General features: G+C 52.2%; 3 protein-coding genes across 3 annotated transcripts; 1 reads left to right on the forward strand and 2 right to left on the reverse strand.

The window, feature by feature from the left end:
* Nucleotides 1-1632: 1632 nt before the first annotated feature.
* Nucleotides 1633-2745, reverse strand: NCLIV_005480 (hypothetical protein; the record flags this gene model as incomplete). The annotated part of the gene is made up of 2 exons (XM_003880058.1): nucleotides 1633-1727; nucleotides 2367-2745. 2 exons carry the CDS (start codon nucleotides 2743-2745, stop codon nucleotides 1633-1635), a joined length of 474 nt encoding a protein of 157 aa, XP_003880107.1.
* Nucleotides 2746-7338: 4593 nt separating this feature from the next.
* Nucleotides 7339-9383, forward strand: NCLIV_005490 (conserved hypothetical protein; the record flags this gene model as incomplete). The annotated part of the gene is made up of 3 exons (XM_003880059.1): nucleotides 7339-7461; nucleotides 8218-8445; nucleotides 9333-9383. The coding sequence occupies 3 exons, from the start codon at nucleotides 7339-7341 to the stop codon at nucleotides 9381-9383; spliced, it is 402 nt and encodes a 133-aa protein (XP_003880108.1).
* A 1189-nt stretch (nucleotides 9384-10572) lies between these two features.
* On the reverse strand, nucleotides 10573-13983 carry NCLIV_005500 (conserved hypothetical protein; the record flags this gene model as incomplete). Its single annotated transcript, XM_003880060.1, has 1 exon — nucleotides 10573-13983. The coding sequence occupies one exon, from the start codon at nucleotides 13981-13983 to the stop codon at nucleotides 10573-10575; it is 3411 nt and encodes a 1136-aa protein (XP_003880109.1).
* Nucleotides 13984-15643: the final 1660 nt, after the last annotated feature.

Genomic DNA, 15643 nt, shown 5'->3' on the forward strand with positions numbered 1-15643 from the left:
AGTGCTCTGCAACATCCGCCACCGGTTGTGACCGCCTGCTGCGGCTCTCTCTCTGCTTTTCGGATGCCAGACGACAACAGTGGGGAACTGGACGTCGCCCCTGCCCCGTAGCCGACGTCTTCCTTTCTTCTGACGCCGGACTGCATCATCGTAATCATTGGGCAGACCGCACAGGTGTTCCTCCGGAAATTTCGTCGCTACGAGTGTCTCTTAGAAAGAACAACTCATATGTGCATGTCTACCGCTACTCGACACCGAGAGGCCGCTAGCAGACAGCTGAAATACACTGCCACTATGACGGCTACAATCCAAAGGACTTGAACGGCATTCTCTTTTGTACAGAGATCACCGGAAGCGTCACCAGCAGCATAATCCCAAGGGCGTGGCGTCGCAGGATGTCCAAAGAAAACACGCTTTCCTGGCATGTACGAGTGGTACCCCACGTGACGCCATTCGCTGCTGTGGGCTGAGTCGTCTGATTGGCTTACCACCTCAACGGCGGCCTGTTGGGCAGCACCACATGCAAGCAACCGATGAACTGGAGGGTTCAAGACGTCGACTCTTCAATTAGCTGTCATCACCCTCGTTGCAGCTGTTCTGTTACGCAGCCCAGTCGCCAGATTCCGGGACGCATCCGCATTACGGGTAATAACCACCCAACAGAACTTTTTGTTTCACTGCGGCCAAAGCCCACAGCGGCAAAACTTCCCGTCACAGTACGCGTAACGGCACAGAACTGTGGTCACTACGATTCAACTTACTCGCGTCAGTCTGGTAGTGACACACGTCGCCAACACGGGCACAACTGCATTCCAGTCTTTCCCTTTTCACAGTAGCATACGCGAACCGTTATTTGCATATCTAACGAATCTGGAGTTGCCTTTGGCAGAGGTTTGATAGGGTCCAGCGGTGAAGAGCAAACGCGTGAGTCGGTCCTCGAAGCTAACACTCACTCTTTCTCTGTGAGCAAGGGTAAGCCACAACGCACACCGAGCATTCCTGGTAGACGAGATTGGAAAGTTCATTTCCCACACACCGAAGGCGGAGCACCTCTCCCCGTCACAACCCGGTTATTCGAGATGGATCTCGCGCGTCATGTTTTTTTTCTTCTGCGTGGAAGTTATACGGCGCCCTGAAGACGGCACAAACCTTCTGTTGTAGCCTCTCAGTTTTGCGGACTCAATGACCTGTCTTGACTACATGAAAACTCCAGCTTGCGCACTCCAACATGTTGGAGCCTCTTCAATACAGCGACCGGTGGCGGTCGATTGAGCAGCGCCGACGCGCCGGCTCTTCCTGTGGCAGTACATTCGCCGGGGTTCATTTACCACAGGCAAAAGCATGGCGCAGCTAGTCCCGTGGCGCTTTGTCCAGCCGACTGGTCCGGAGGGCACTTTGAGGCTGCCAAATCTTTGCGTATGCGCATCGCGTGTGTGGGCGGTCTGCGCATGCGAGAGAGAAACCTATGCCGTCTTCTCTAGTCTGGTGTTCCGGCTGCTGTGCAAGTTACGGTTGCCAGAAGGGTAGCTCGTGGAAAGGAGATAACAGGAGCCGTTCGTAGAGAAACAAAAAACCTTTGCTCGCAGCAAAAACCCATGTTGTGGACATGTAGAGCCACCTTGTCCCGAAGGCTTACTTTGGGTGTGGTAATAGGCGGTAGCTATGCCCAAGTTCAGAAGGGCCACGAGGGTGATGAACGGGATGATGTAGGAGGCGAGGTTCTTCCTCTTGTGTCTGCGTACAGACACGAACGCAATAATACAGAAGGGTTGCTGGTCGGAGGAAGTTTAGGAGCCGAAAAGCCTACTCTGTCCCCACCAGGCAACAGAGCAATGGCCCTCAGCCGCCACTCTCGTAGTCCAGGCAACCACTGCGAATGCCCCGAGTACGGGTCAGCGGATTCCCCTTTGTGAGCCTAGATTCCATCCTCATGGTCGCCCAGCGCCGAAACGCAGAGGTGTCCGACCCAGTCACCGTCTTGTTGTCGCCGAAAGCCATCGGATGACGGCCCCTCCGTTGACTATTGCGCTGTGCTGCACAGTCAGACGGTTTCCTGGTTTTTCGTGAAACGGTTTGCCAGCGAGAGGAGTTTTCACAAGCAGACTCAGGAGAGTCCGCTGGTCCGTTTCGGCGAACCCCCTTGATGCAGTCTGCGCTTGCAGTTCGAAGATGCCGTCACCATAACGGAAATCTCTCATTTCCGCTCTTGAAGCAGAAGATGCACAGCCCCTCTCTTTTAAGACACGGACCGTCAGTTGCCATGGAGCTTCTTGATGGCGCTCCTGAGGGACGTTTTCAGAAGGCAACCGTGAGTCTGTGTGCTTCTTTTTAGAGTCTTTTTGAAGCTCACCTCCTGTCCAGGCTACGTCGGTAGTGAGGGCCGGCACCCAGGGACGAGTAGTACGTCGATCGCCCTCTCGATTGTCTTGAGGTTGTGCGGCTGCGTGCGGAATGCTCTTTATCTGCGGCGGCTCCAAATCTGGTGGCGCCATACACTCCAGCAATCAAGTCCTGTTCCTCTTCCTCTCGTCTCACGGGCTCTTTTTCCTCGAAGGTTTCCTCCTCGCCGTGTCGGAAAAGCACATCTTGTGCAGTCGGTTCTTCAACCCCGCCCGCTTGAACAGCAAAGTCGGGCAAAGGAGTGAAGAGAGAAGGAACCGCTAAAAAGGTGCTGACAAAGCACAGCAGCAAGTGTCGAGTGTTGACGCGGCGTTGACGCCCAGAGAGAGAAGTGGGATGCGCCATGCCGGTGAATGGGCGTATATCAGAGAAGATGCAGCTGCAGATACTGTACCACAGAAGGAAGTTCCGAGAACGGAAAACGCGGGAAAATGGGAAAAATACCCCCCGACCGAGGCAACGGGCTAGGACAAGAATTGAAGGACAGAATTGCGTTGGAATAGCGAAGGGCAATGGAGCGTTGCATGTAACGGCCTCTCAATGGCCCGCGCAGGTCGTGCTGGTGAGAGAAGACAAGTGTAGCGTCGAGCCGAATTGAATCAACAGTCAGTAAATAAAGGAACGCGCAAATGACTCCAAGGAGCAACTGCATTCAACCGTGGATAAGGTCGGCCCCCAACTCTTGGAAAACGCCGCTCAACGGAACTGCGATGTACTGGACCGCGTGCGCCCATTTCCTCAGACCCGTGAGTGGAATGGGCTACCGACTGCGCAAAGCTGCCGCTGGAGGGTTGAAGAGCGATACACAGCGAGTGCTCTGGCAAGCATCGAATGTCTGTGGCAATTGCAAACAAAACCCCCTGCAAGCGAAATTCCTCGAGGAGGTGGGGTCGTCTTCAGGGGAATGGAGCATGGAAACTTTGCGAAAGTTCCTCAGGTAGGTATTTTCAAAACGACTAAGGAACCTTGCTGCCGACTGAACCCCGATATGAGGCGGTTTGTAGGGAAGGGGTATTGACCCATGTGTGGACCCATGGCCTTGCTGGGGTCGTTGTCACGCTGGGCGAGTCAGCAAGCTCTACCTGTCGCCTAAAAAATTGGGTGCTGAGTGCTAAAAAATATACGTCAACGCCGTTATTTACACAGAAGCATGTAAAAGAGACGTCAGTGCCACATGCTTGGCCCTCGGGAAAAAGTACATGTTTCTTCCGGAAGGGGTGACGCCGTCGGCGTGAGAAGCGCGGCTATACTCCCTTTTGCAGAAAGGGGGCGTCGTTTTTGCCAGTGCCAGGGCCAGAACCAGACCCGGCCTCGGGATCGGTTTTTTCCCCACGTTTTTCTTTAAAGAAAGTACCGCTGTTTCCCGGACTAACACAGAGACCTGGGCTGGCCTGGGAACGTGTTTTTTCGAGAAATTTCAGTGGTTTATTGAGTGAGAAAGACTGGCTGGCCGAGCAGAAGCCGACGTGCTGGGGGCGCAGCAAATGGCCGCTCGGGGGGCTACAGTGCCAGAGTGCGAACGGAGAAAACTCAAAACATAAATGTACGTATTGGAAAAGTGAATAAGGTATATGTTTACTGTCACCTTCAGTCCGGACAGATTCGTAGCTTGCGTGGTGTCACCCGCGTGCGGCTCTGCGTTGAAAATGGATTGCCCAGTCAGACTGTAGCCCGAAAAGCCCGTTCACGCCGGGGGTTCGCAATGCCTTGATCAGAGAAATTATTCCTCCTGACTCCTGTTATTTTGTACAACGTCAAGCTCGGCCGCGCCACATTGTACGCCGTATGTCACTCCAATCACGGGTGCTAGACGAGAAGCGGGGAGCGTGACTACTTCCGGACCGCCAGATCGGTCAGTGACGCAAGGCAGCGCTTAGTGGAAGGCATGTTCGTAGTAGACCACATGTAAACGACTCCGTGCACAGTCTCCCGCGAACCGCAGGAAACTTCTCTCGTTTCGCCCGTTGTGGCCACTGCATGTGTACATCGAACAACGAGCCTTACCTTCTGAGGCGGCACCCGGTCAGTTTACTAGTTTACTAATTACTAAACGTCTGCATCTCATCACTGGAATCGTGGTCAATATCTTATGTAATGTCTCTGTTTATTCGGTTGGAGTTAGACAGTTCTGGATCGCGGATCGTTTGAGTTTAGTGGGCAGGCACAGGTTTTCAAGAGACGAGCGTGCCAACTATCAAATGTTAGCGATAACCCATGGTGGGAGCCGTCCTGCTCCCAATGTGTCTTCTGAATGTTTCTGGAAGGGGCGTCTGCGCCGAAGTGACACTGTGAGTCACTGTCGCATTCGTCAGCGGCACAACCGATGCACAGGCGGCGGCATCCACTGTGCATAACCAAAACACACCTCAGAAGCCGAACGGATTGAGTCACTCTGCCCGCCATGAACGGATAGTTGCTTCTAAACAGCCACCGTCTGCCGCGATGGGACGTCAAAAGCTGCAATCGCTACCACCTACACAGTGGCTAATGAACCTGTTATCCTGAATTGGCCTTCTCGCACTGGAAGCGCCACTGCTAGCTGTTCTGTGACTACTGATGCAACCCGACTCAGAAAAACCGGTCGGCGAGTATTTTAGTTCGTAATGGAGCACAAGGTACTTCATCTGGTTTTTTTCGAAACGTGCCCACACAGCGGTAGCCGCATGGCGAGCAAGTACTGATTACTTTAAAAAACCAAATGAAATATGGCTACGTTCCCCTTTTCGGTGGCGATCAGTTTACAAACTGTAAAAAGGATCCAGTAGTTCGTCATGCCTTCATTTGCGCCCACGTGCCGATCTGGGAGTTCGCTGCTGGTGTTACACTCTGCGACCAAAGCAAGCAGCTAAAATTTTGAAGGCTGCAAACAGTCAAGACCAAAGAACGACTGGCAGTCCTTTTGTGGGTGCTGGGGAGAGAATGAGATGCCACCCCAGGAGGGGCATCCACGGTGGAAGATCCACACGACCCCCAACGAGATGCCGAGGATGCCATGTGGAGCAGTATCCGCGACAGCTTGCCTGCGATCGTGCCACGATACCATCATATGGAAACACACTGAGGACTCACGTGCTCTCTATACAAATCGATTTGGGATTTATTAGTCTGGTCCTTGACGACTTGCTGCAGTTGCTGGCACAGATTTGGATGATACAGCGCGAGCTGCAGTGTACATGCCCGTGTTGTCATGAAGTGCGGATGCGACGGAAATCTCGGGCACCTCTATTTCATTCCCTCGATGAGGTGTTTTAACCCGTGGCACAGTATTACCAAGCATATCCAGCAGTGAACTGCTTTGTGCACTGCCCCACAGCGATCCACCTCATCCTTACACCGCATTGGCGAACTACCGGTGTCTTCAGCTACTCCCCCCATTTTCTCGGATACTGAGGAGGTATCGCCGAGAAAATGTGCGAGCTGTACAAGATAGAGGTATGGTGCTTTTGAGTATAAGAAAACAGCCCCAAAAGACGGCAGGGATCAAATAGACGAAAACGGCTGTCTCATGACACTGTGCGTCGTAGCCCGGCCACAGTGTTGCACCCGCTGCCAGGTGAGTAATACAGAGTGCGAGTGTACCCGCTGAAAATATGACTTTTTGTTGTTGTATACAGAGGGGTCAAATAGGATGGGACCGGACCGCGATCACGCGTGAGCTTTACGGCTGTTCAGCCGAACTGCTATGCAACACACTGTCTCACACGCCCGCTCTCAAAATGGCGTTTGTGAATTAGAAGGGGCGACATGTTTCCGCACAGCCTTTCTGGCCTGTTTGCCTCAAGATGAACCTGAATCAAAAAAACCAATAAAAAGCACAATAGGGGCCGCTACTCAGTTTTTGTAGAAGACCCGTTCTCACCGTTGGCAGAGCAATCTGTTGGCGTGCAGCTGCCAGGGAAAACTTTGCAGGCACCGAGTTTTTTTGACACGGACGGGAGGCTGTGCAATTGCCTATCGGACGGCGAATGTCCTCAGACTGCAGCATTTGCCAGTGTGCATACATGCTACATAAAATCACAGACATGCCAGCGGATAAACGCCGGGTAAACACATGCATACAGGCGATTCGAGTTCCTGCATGCACTTGTGCGTTGTGTATGTGTGTGCGTCACACAAAAGCTCCCAACTACGTTCGGTCGCATTTTCCATTCAGGACTCTGGTGTCCTATCTCGCGGTTCGTCGGCAGTGTTATCAGTTCCTGCTTCGTCACGGCACTCGTCTGTCCGCTCTGGTTGCTGGGCGGTATTTTTTTCAACATTTTGCGTACACTTTTCGAACATCTCGTTGGCTTGGCAGTGGCGGTACTGGTCCGGCAAGCTGAAGATTCCATGGTTCTCAACAGGCGCGATTCACGTGGTGACATTGCTTCCCATTTTTAGGGTCGCAGCATTCAGCTCTCGCCCGGCGACTGAAAGGCTTTAGATATCTCTTGCGGTGTGCAACCTTCCTGAACAGACGACGGCCGCAGTGTATGCCTCGTGTTGTTCCTGGAGTTCCCTTGCCTCGACATCTCACAGGCTCCGGGCGACTTTCGTCTGTGACACAAGTGTGATTATCAATAAACCAAAGGTGCCTTGCAGGCCGCCTTAAAGGGTTCATTTCGAGGTTTACATGAATGGTCGCCCCTTAAACTGCATTCCGTGTTCGGTCGGCGCAGGACCGTGTAGAGCTATAGCGATTTCAGCGTCCACCCCTCGAACTTCTCCTTTTCTTGTTAGTGCCTAAGGCATATTCTGCACGAGAGGTCGATCCAGCGGACTCGAGAAGTTTCTACTTGCTTACTACATTGACTAGAAACTAACCAGCTCTTCTTGTTGCCACTCGTACCTCGGCTGTCGTCGAATCTCGGGTACAAAGAGTCAACAGAGGGATCTTGTGGATGGCTTTAGTGAGGGCCCCCGGAGGTGTCCAGCACTATCTTCTTTAGGACTTCCAGGATGTCGTCCGACACGGCGGCTCGAGCCTCGAAGGCAAAAGAAACTTCACAGTCGTCTGCGTTATCCGAGCCATCGTTGTTCTCCAAGGCACTGCGTCCGACAGCTCACCCTGAGTGGCACAAGGTAAAGAGAAACAGGCGTGGACAGACATATACATCTTTATCCGGGAATCCCGTGTATGCTTATATGCCGTTATCTGTCCATCTGCCTACAACAACAATGTTTTTGTAGGCATATGTGTATGGGAATGTGCGAGAGTCGGTCACACGTCACGCGTTTATTCAACCGCACGCAGCCCATTAGATGATTTTCGCTGACGTTGACTTGTCACGCAACTTCCTCTTCGGAGGCAGGCAGCCGTAAAATGTGGAGAGAACGAAGCGAGTAGCCGGCGCTGTACGGAGTCCACCTAAAGAGGCCGCTGGTTCTTCCGTTATCGCCAAGGCGACTGTTTCTTCCCTCGATGGTAGACACGGTTTATCTCTGCTGAGACTTTTTACTGCAGCCTAGTGCGAAGGGTACTTCCATGGCGTACGACCTTTGTATCGGCTAATGGCGAAACAGTATTGAAGAGACAGGGGTAGAAAAATGACTTGTTGCATCTCGAACTGGTAATCTAGTGCTCAAGGAGATTTGCTACTCGCCCATGCCCCCGAATAGGAGAGCAAATAGCAAAGGGGTACAGACAAAAAGTGCCTGTAGTATATCGAGAGCTCGAGTCAAATTGCTTCAGGAGTTGTGTAGACGGAAGGGATCTTCCCTCCCGTTGGTGGCATCGCTGACTCCCCCGTAGAAGCTCCGCAGACTACCCGGTGTTACGCATCTGCCAGGAATGGAGACTCTTTCAATCCGGTTCCTTTTCCTGCCTTCTCTCTTCAGGACGAGGCTCTGGATGTCTTCTGGTGGCTGAAGCAGGTCGCGGCCGTGGTTGTCGGCGTGGCTCTGGGCAGCGTGGGTGTGACTGGCTGGGTGGGGTTTGCGGCGTTTGCAGTCGTGCAGTATCTAGTCGCCAACGTTTGGGCTCAGCACGCTCGACTCGTGGGAGTCTGTGTGGAGCCTTTCGAAGTCTTCACAGAGAACGCCTTCGTCGCTGCCGGAACGTTCGTCGTGAGTTCGGGGGAAAGGAGAGCAGAAGGAAAGGACAAGTCAAGAGGGCAAACGATCAAGGAAAAAAACGCGAGGGCAAATCTAGAGAGTGTTGCCTGTGCGCCAGGAAACAGTACCGGCGAGGCCTGCTTGGATGGTGGGTGGACTACACAGAACGTGCTCTTTGCGTGGGAGTTCTCAGCTCAAGAACGCGAAAGGACTATGTTAAAGCCAGCTGGCTGCTCCGTCATTCTCGAGTTGCCTGTGGCGGTATCAATGAGATGACTACCGATTTTGACTCGAATACACATGCTACATAGCGAAAAGAAATGGTGGCTTCCACCAAACGTGCTCTCTTCTTGAACTTTACGATTTTCTAAAAGCTAGGGATCTGCCCTAAGGAGCTCTGATGTAACCTCTTTCCAAAGGAACTGCATCATATGGTGGTGCTCCTATGCGGCAAGACATGCCGGTCTTGACTCATTCTCGTTCAGTAAAAATGTGGCGTGCAGCCGGCAGGACTCGCTGAAGTGGGCAAACACGCCAGCGGGAGTCTGGGAGAGATGAACTCAAAAAATTCAGAAAGGTGCCGAGGTGGCTTTGTCCTTGTTCAGAGGCCGAAATGAAGTGCTGGATACTTTCGGCAGCGTCTCGAGTCCAAGATGTTGTGTGTCTTCAATTGTAGCGCGACAGAGGGGTGGGGTGGGATGCGTCCATGCGCTCACTCAGCCGACGCGCGCAGTGAAAAACAAAACGATTCGGTTATTTGTCTGTACATGTCTCTCAGAGCAGCCTCCTAATTGTCTCACTAGGCGCTATCTGTCTGTGTGGTTTCTGAGGACAAAAGAGAGCAGCCATTGCATTTATCACTTTCACTCTGTGCCTGCTGTGTGTGTGGTCATCTGCAGGTGCTGTGGACCCTCATCTACTCAGTGAAGGTCTCTCTTGGACTCCTCTGAGATCCTCAGTGATCGGACGGCCTACTTGGCCGTGCGGCACGCGTTCCTCCTGTCGGAGCATGCGACTTGCTGCACAGAGCCACGCCCGACCGGTTGAGTTCCCCTGATTGCGAACTGATTGCGCCGTCCCATGTGAGAACATTTTTGTGGCAGCAACCTGACACTGCGTCCCTCTACCGTGCTGTTACCGTCGTCTCTCCAGCATCAAACACAGCTATATCACTGGGGAAGATTCTTGCTTTTTCCCTTCCCTTTTGGATCCAGTCGCGCGGGACTCGGTCCCCTATTATCACTCACAGTTTTCCATCGCCAGTTTCGCCAGGTCAAAAAGAACGGGCGTCCCCGGACACGTACAAACTGTCTAGCTACCCGTGCAGCGAAGCTCGTCCAGAGAAAACCATAGTCCTGCTGTAACGGGCAAAATAGAAAGATATTGGGAAAGCAGGCGAACGTCAATTGTGTAGAGCATCCACAAGTGCGAACCAGCACTAAAATCCTGAAACGAATCAGGGGATCACATGGAGACAACTCAGAAATGTGGCAACCATTAGCTAAGAGAGAGAGGCTATTTCGCTACCCAGAGAGTACCACTGTCGCCCATGCCAGTCAACTTGACCGGACACCGCGTGCGCCCCTCGGCGCATTCTGTGAACTGTCGTGAACAAGTGTATGTTTTTGAAAGAAATAGAAAATAGGGATGTTGCGTCGTTGATCCACGATGACAGGCACGCGTATGTTCCAATTGCGTTAACTTATTGTCAACTCAACCACAACTACAGTTCCCCTGAATGCTTGGGGCAAAAAAAGATTACTCAGAATATGCAGCTCCACATTTCACCAGTAGGAGCGCGTATACTACGAACGGCCATGAGGAAACGCAGATATTGCGACTGAAACAGCAGTTTTCCTAAAATTATCTTGATCACCCTTACAACTGCATCGACAGGCGAAAAGCAGAAAACAAAGAATGCTGTTTCCCTTCCAAAACGGTCAACTTTTCTGGATGTGCTTGCACTATCCTTTGGACCTGGTCACTTCTGAAGAGGTAACGGGGGGAGGGAGGCAGCAAATACAAACGTAACAAAACGACTGAAAATGTTTCGTAAATGAACAAATTCGAATGCAGAAGTCCATCGCCTTCCGAAGTGCGGTCTCATACTTAAATCATTTCTAGGACACGTTTGGCACCTCAAAACAGGTGTTGTTCAATCGGTCTCCGGCCCTGCTGTGTGTCTGACTCGTCTGATTCGCTTCCACTGCTGTCTTGCAGTGCCATCCTATCGGAAGACGGCAGCGCCTCATTTTGCTGGTCATCTGAGGTCGGGCGAGACGTCCGCGGAAGTTTGTCTTGGAAGTAGTCGCTCGAATGCCTGTACAGCTGACCATGCAGCCGTGTAATGTATGCCCATGCATACGCAACAGGACAGAAGAGCTTGTCCTTGTCCTCGGTCATCATGCCGGTTTTCTCATCATATTTGTATTGGGCACGGATCCAGAACTGGGGCGTTCCAGTCCAGTCTACGAATATCAATGACTCCAGGAGCATGTCTCTCACACTGCTGATCAAGGCGGCCGGTTGTTCACCGTCACCACCGGTTCCTTCTTCGTGCATATCCCGAAACTCGGTGGTGGCAGCCGCAGACTCAAGAGAGTTGACTCTAGACAACTCTTCCGTTGCAGACTTTCGAATGGCTTCGAACAACAAGGGGCCTGCTTCTTTATGAATGTCTTTACCGACAAATTCGTACTGATCCTGGATGACTTTGGGCAGCTTCTTTCCTGTGTCTCCACCGGGGTAAATGAATTGGGTGTGGAGAAAAATGAGGTATTTGCACCCTTTTTTCTCGTGTCGATTGCATTTAAGATGTTTCCGGACAAACTCATGGCACTCGCCGATTCTTTTGCCCGTATTGCACTTATCAGGATTCAGATATTTCAGCTCGTGAAAAAGGGGGTGTCGCTCAAAAGCACAACCTTCGCCGCGGGGATCCTTGACTGAGAGGGGAAACGGTTTCCCGCAGTTCTGCCACGAGGGTGAATTGCAGTCGAATGTAAGGTTGTAGAGCGTATCGTACGTGCGTTCCACAAGAGTGTAGAACGTAGTTGCCTCAAACCCGGGATTTACCAAGATGTCATGTGGCTGCTTGCACACGCCGGACAGGACGCCGGTAGGATCTGCCGCACTGGAACCGGCGCACGTTTCCACATGTTCTCGGCTTTTGATTGTATTTAACGAGAGTAAGAAACCTTGGTTCTCATAGAAAGAGATGCGCTTCTCGAGCACCATTGTAATTTTCATCTTCTCGTGCGTCGACAAATCCGTTACACTGTCCAGGATCCACCCAGTTTTGAAGCCCAACAAGGAACAGAGTCCAGTCATAATCTTCAAAAGATCCGATCCACGGACAGCTGTCTCTTTAAGTTGCCTCTCAGTCCCGAGAAAGCTGACTCCACACCTCCAAGGTGCGTGATCCTCGAACTCAATACCGATCAAGCGGTTCACCGGTTTGTCACCTTGACGTAGTTGCCCAGTGTACTCGCTGTCTGGGACCGGGACATACTCAGGCTCACACAGATAGTTTGAAAACCAGCCTACAAGATTGCTACTGATCCGAAACCGCCCGCGCTTGGTACACAGAAATCGTAGATCAAATGTTCCTCCGTCCCGTGCGGGCACTCCTGTGACAGTGATGTCTCCACGTTCTTCAAAAAACGGCGACACCAGCCAGAGACGTCGGACGGCATCATCATTCTCCGATTGAGCGGGGTTAATATTTGAAACAGCTTTGAGATCTTCGAAGGCGTAGACACGTTGCAGCGGCCGCACACTCTTTCCGCTCGGCAGGAAGATCTGTCCGGATTCAATCACGGATTCTCTTCCAGTATCATCATCGTCGGACTGCCTCAGGTCGTGTGTACTTGTCTCTCCCCGCAGCTCGGTTACGTCCTCCTGGAGAAGGACAGCTGGATTAACGATTCTACTCGTGGAGACCATGTTTGCATACTCCAGACGACGGGGGCTCTGACGAATGAAGACTCTGCCCATCTCGCCAAGATACGCGAGGTCTTCCAACACGCAGCCGAGTTTTAATGTCTGCCAGTACTTCGAAGAGGGAAAGATGTCCAGAAACCACAATGGGAAGCGCAGAGCTTCGGAGATGAGAGTTTCTGAAGAAGGGACCAGAGGGGCATCCGTGCGAGCTGTGTGCTGTTTCACTTTGAGCATTCCCTCTTCATACCAAGCCGTTTGAGAGGGCGTTTCAAAGAGACGAGCAGCTTGTGGCCCAATAAGGGAGTGAAGCGTTCGCCAGGTTTCAGGCTCCATCAACATACTCAGCATATGCATTGCATTCGGCGAAACTGTCGGCGTCAACTGCTCGATTTGTTTCCGCATAGAACGCATGGCAACGTAGGCTTCCTCAACGTACGGCCCCGTACGAATTGCGTCGAGACAGCCGAGAAAGTTCTTGCCGGGAAGGCAGGCACTTCCCGCTGCCTTTGTCAGAGCGTCTGTATATTGATCAGGTCGTCCTACGTGAAGCGTGCAGTCCCGGACCTCGGTAGGACCGTCCGAAATGACAGCATTGCGTATTGCCTCCTTGAGGCGCCCGAGAGCGTTTTCGTACACACAAGAGCTAACAGCCACTCCGCGCCAAGAGAGTGTGTCCAGTTCCTCATTTGGAAGAAAGTCCGCTTCACTGTGATCTTTTACATTTTTTGATGGCGTCGATTTTACAGGTTTTATCCCTACAAACGAAAGCGAATGGTAGGGCTTCACATAGCGGGCAGGGATCGATTCAAATCCCTTCGAAGGGAGGCCTTCTGGGTACAGATCCGGCAACAAATCTAGGGCTGCGTTCCCTTCATGAACAATGAGCTGGGAATCGTATCCGAAGGCTGCGCACAGCCCTATGGCTGCATCGAGGAAAGACGGGAATTCGGACCGCCCTGAATCATGAACAATCCGACACAGAGGTGGTGAGCTCGCTGAGGTCTGACTGGGGCGAACCTTGTCAGTGCTTGGAACCAACTGGAAGATGAATCCGACACGAAGGGAGCCGGGCAAAGCTTGTGGCTGAGGCTCGCACCGTATCGCTGAATCGTCGCTACCTTCCACACGGTCGAGAGTGCAAACCAGCTCCAGATGTTGAATGCCTCCGAGCGTCATGGTTGAGATGGCATCAATGGCGAAAGAAGGAAGTGGAGACTGGCCCCCTGGACTGTATTCGACCTTTGCTTCGGAGGGTTTATCCGAATCTCTTGACAAGGTCTGTTGCATAATGGTGTCAAACGTTTGACGACCTAGCAACACGGTTCTCTTCACTGTTTCGTCTTCGAAGCTCTCCCCTGCAGAGGCCTTGAAGACTTGCCTTAGCGCGTCAAACTTGAACGTCGCCAGCGCATTCCCTCCCGCTTTGTCTGACGATGATAACAGGGGCTCAAACTGGACAAGGAATGACTTTTGGAAGGGGGTTACAGCTTCCACACGACAGGAGGGGAAGTTCATGACCCACTGAAACAGGATAAAAAGAAAAGAAAGGAGCCCCCGTCGGGGTCCGAAAAAGAGAAATCTCACTGACGTAAGGGCAGGACCCATCATTTTTTGGTGGGAAAGCAGAAGGACACAAGTACACACTTTATATAGTTACCCGGCAAGGGGTGCACGGAGGCGCCCCAAGGCGTGGAACATCGACGCATGCAGTTGTGAAAGCCGAGGGAAGTTTCCGAAGAGCCCAAGGTTGCAGACAGTCGAATCCACGAGGCAAATGCAGAGAGAAAACTGCGACTTGCAGTTCAGACCTACAGACTATCAGCCACTTTGTGGGCTGCAGGTTGAGACCACTGACTCCGAGATCCTCTGCTGCCAGTGCGCGGCAGATGAGAGGATGACTCTCACTCCTTCAGGGCCCAAAATTTATTTCCATGGCGCACGCAGTTACAGAAGGTTCCCTGGAAACAGTATCCGAGGTCAACCCAGTAGTATGAGTGACGTAACATAAGATTTTACGACGTGCGCACGTCGGCATCCGAGCGGCTGCAGCCGAAAGCCAAGCAAGACACAGCTAGCGACACACGCATTTACGGGGTATCCTGCAAAACAGACATGACAAACTGGTAAAAATCTGACAGCAAGCTCCAATTTCCACCGAACAAATGTTCTTTTAAATAGCAAACAAAGAAGAGAGTTTTTCCTCGCAACGGCCAGAATCTGCCTCGATTGCTTCGACTCAACGTTGCCAGCCAAAGTCCTTGACTCCGACTGCTGTTCGGGCGTCCCTACGAAAAGCTTCTAACGTGGAAGGTGTCCATCTCAATGAAAGGATAGAATGTCTGGGAAGTAAAAGAGAAAGGTGAAAAAAGGGGGTTAGGTCCAAAGGGCCGACAAACGCGTGATCTTTGACGGGCCCCGCGTCTCTCCCGCCGTTCGAAGACATGCAAGGGAGGGCGCAGCTGACCAGACGACTAGCGTTGTCCTGTTGAGGCTGTTTGCGTTTGTAGTAGCCTTGCAGTCAGTAAGAACAGAAATCATGAGAGCTCTTTTCCAGTGAAGGACACGTTTTCTGACGCTGGAATCAATGTCACGTCAGGAAAACGGCCTCGCACATGTCCGTTTGGTCGTGGAAAATGCGACTCAGCCACCCAGCCCTGCTGGGACTGCCACAACCCCCGCACGAAGGGTGGAAAAAGCACGAGTCGAAAATGAGCTGTTCATGAAATCTCGATGCCACGCCACTCGCGTTCGCGGAGTAAATCAGCCTATCACGTGCAATTGGAAGCCGTACCACTCTCGCAGTTTGTCCCGAGAAAATGAAGCGTTGGTTTTCATGCTGCCTCGCATCCAGTTCCTCACAGACTTCTCGACGATGGCTTAGCAGCCAAAGCGACCACCAGTGTCTTGACCTTTGGACATGGCACTTTTCCTCTATATGTAAATTTACTTGCACGGGCAAATTTGCCGCACGTAGCAGCTTTTAAGTCCGCCTACTCGATTGCCGCAAGCTGGTGGCTTTGCACATCAGGAAAAAGTCAGAACGGACAGGCTCAGCAGACAGCAGTCGCTTCGTGCGGATACGCGGGACCGATATCCAAGCCATCCGTGAACGTGTTGACGCTACACATTGGTACCAATAAGCATGTAACGCCTAGCCAGTGACGAATCCTCAGTTTCCCATCATTTCGCACCCAACAACACCGTACTGAAAAAGGGACAAAGCAGGAAGGCCTTCCACCGATGCATGGCTTCTACGCAGGGAATCATT

This window comes from Neospora caninum, chromosome II, assembly GCF_000208865.1.
Source record: "Neospora caninum Liverpool complete genome, chromosome II".
NCBI classification, from domain to species: domain Eukaryota; phylum Apicomplexa; class Conoidasida; order Eucoccidiorida; family Sarcocystidae; genus Neospora; species Neospora caninum.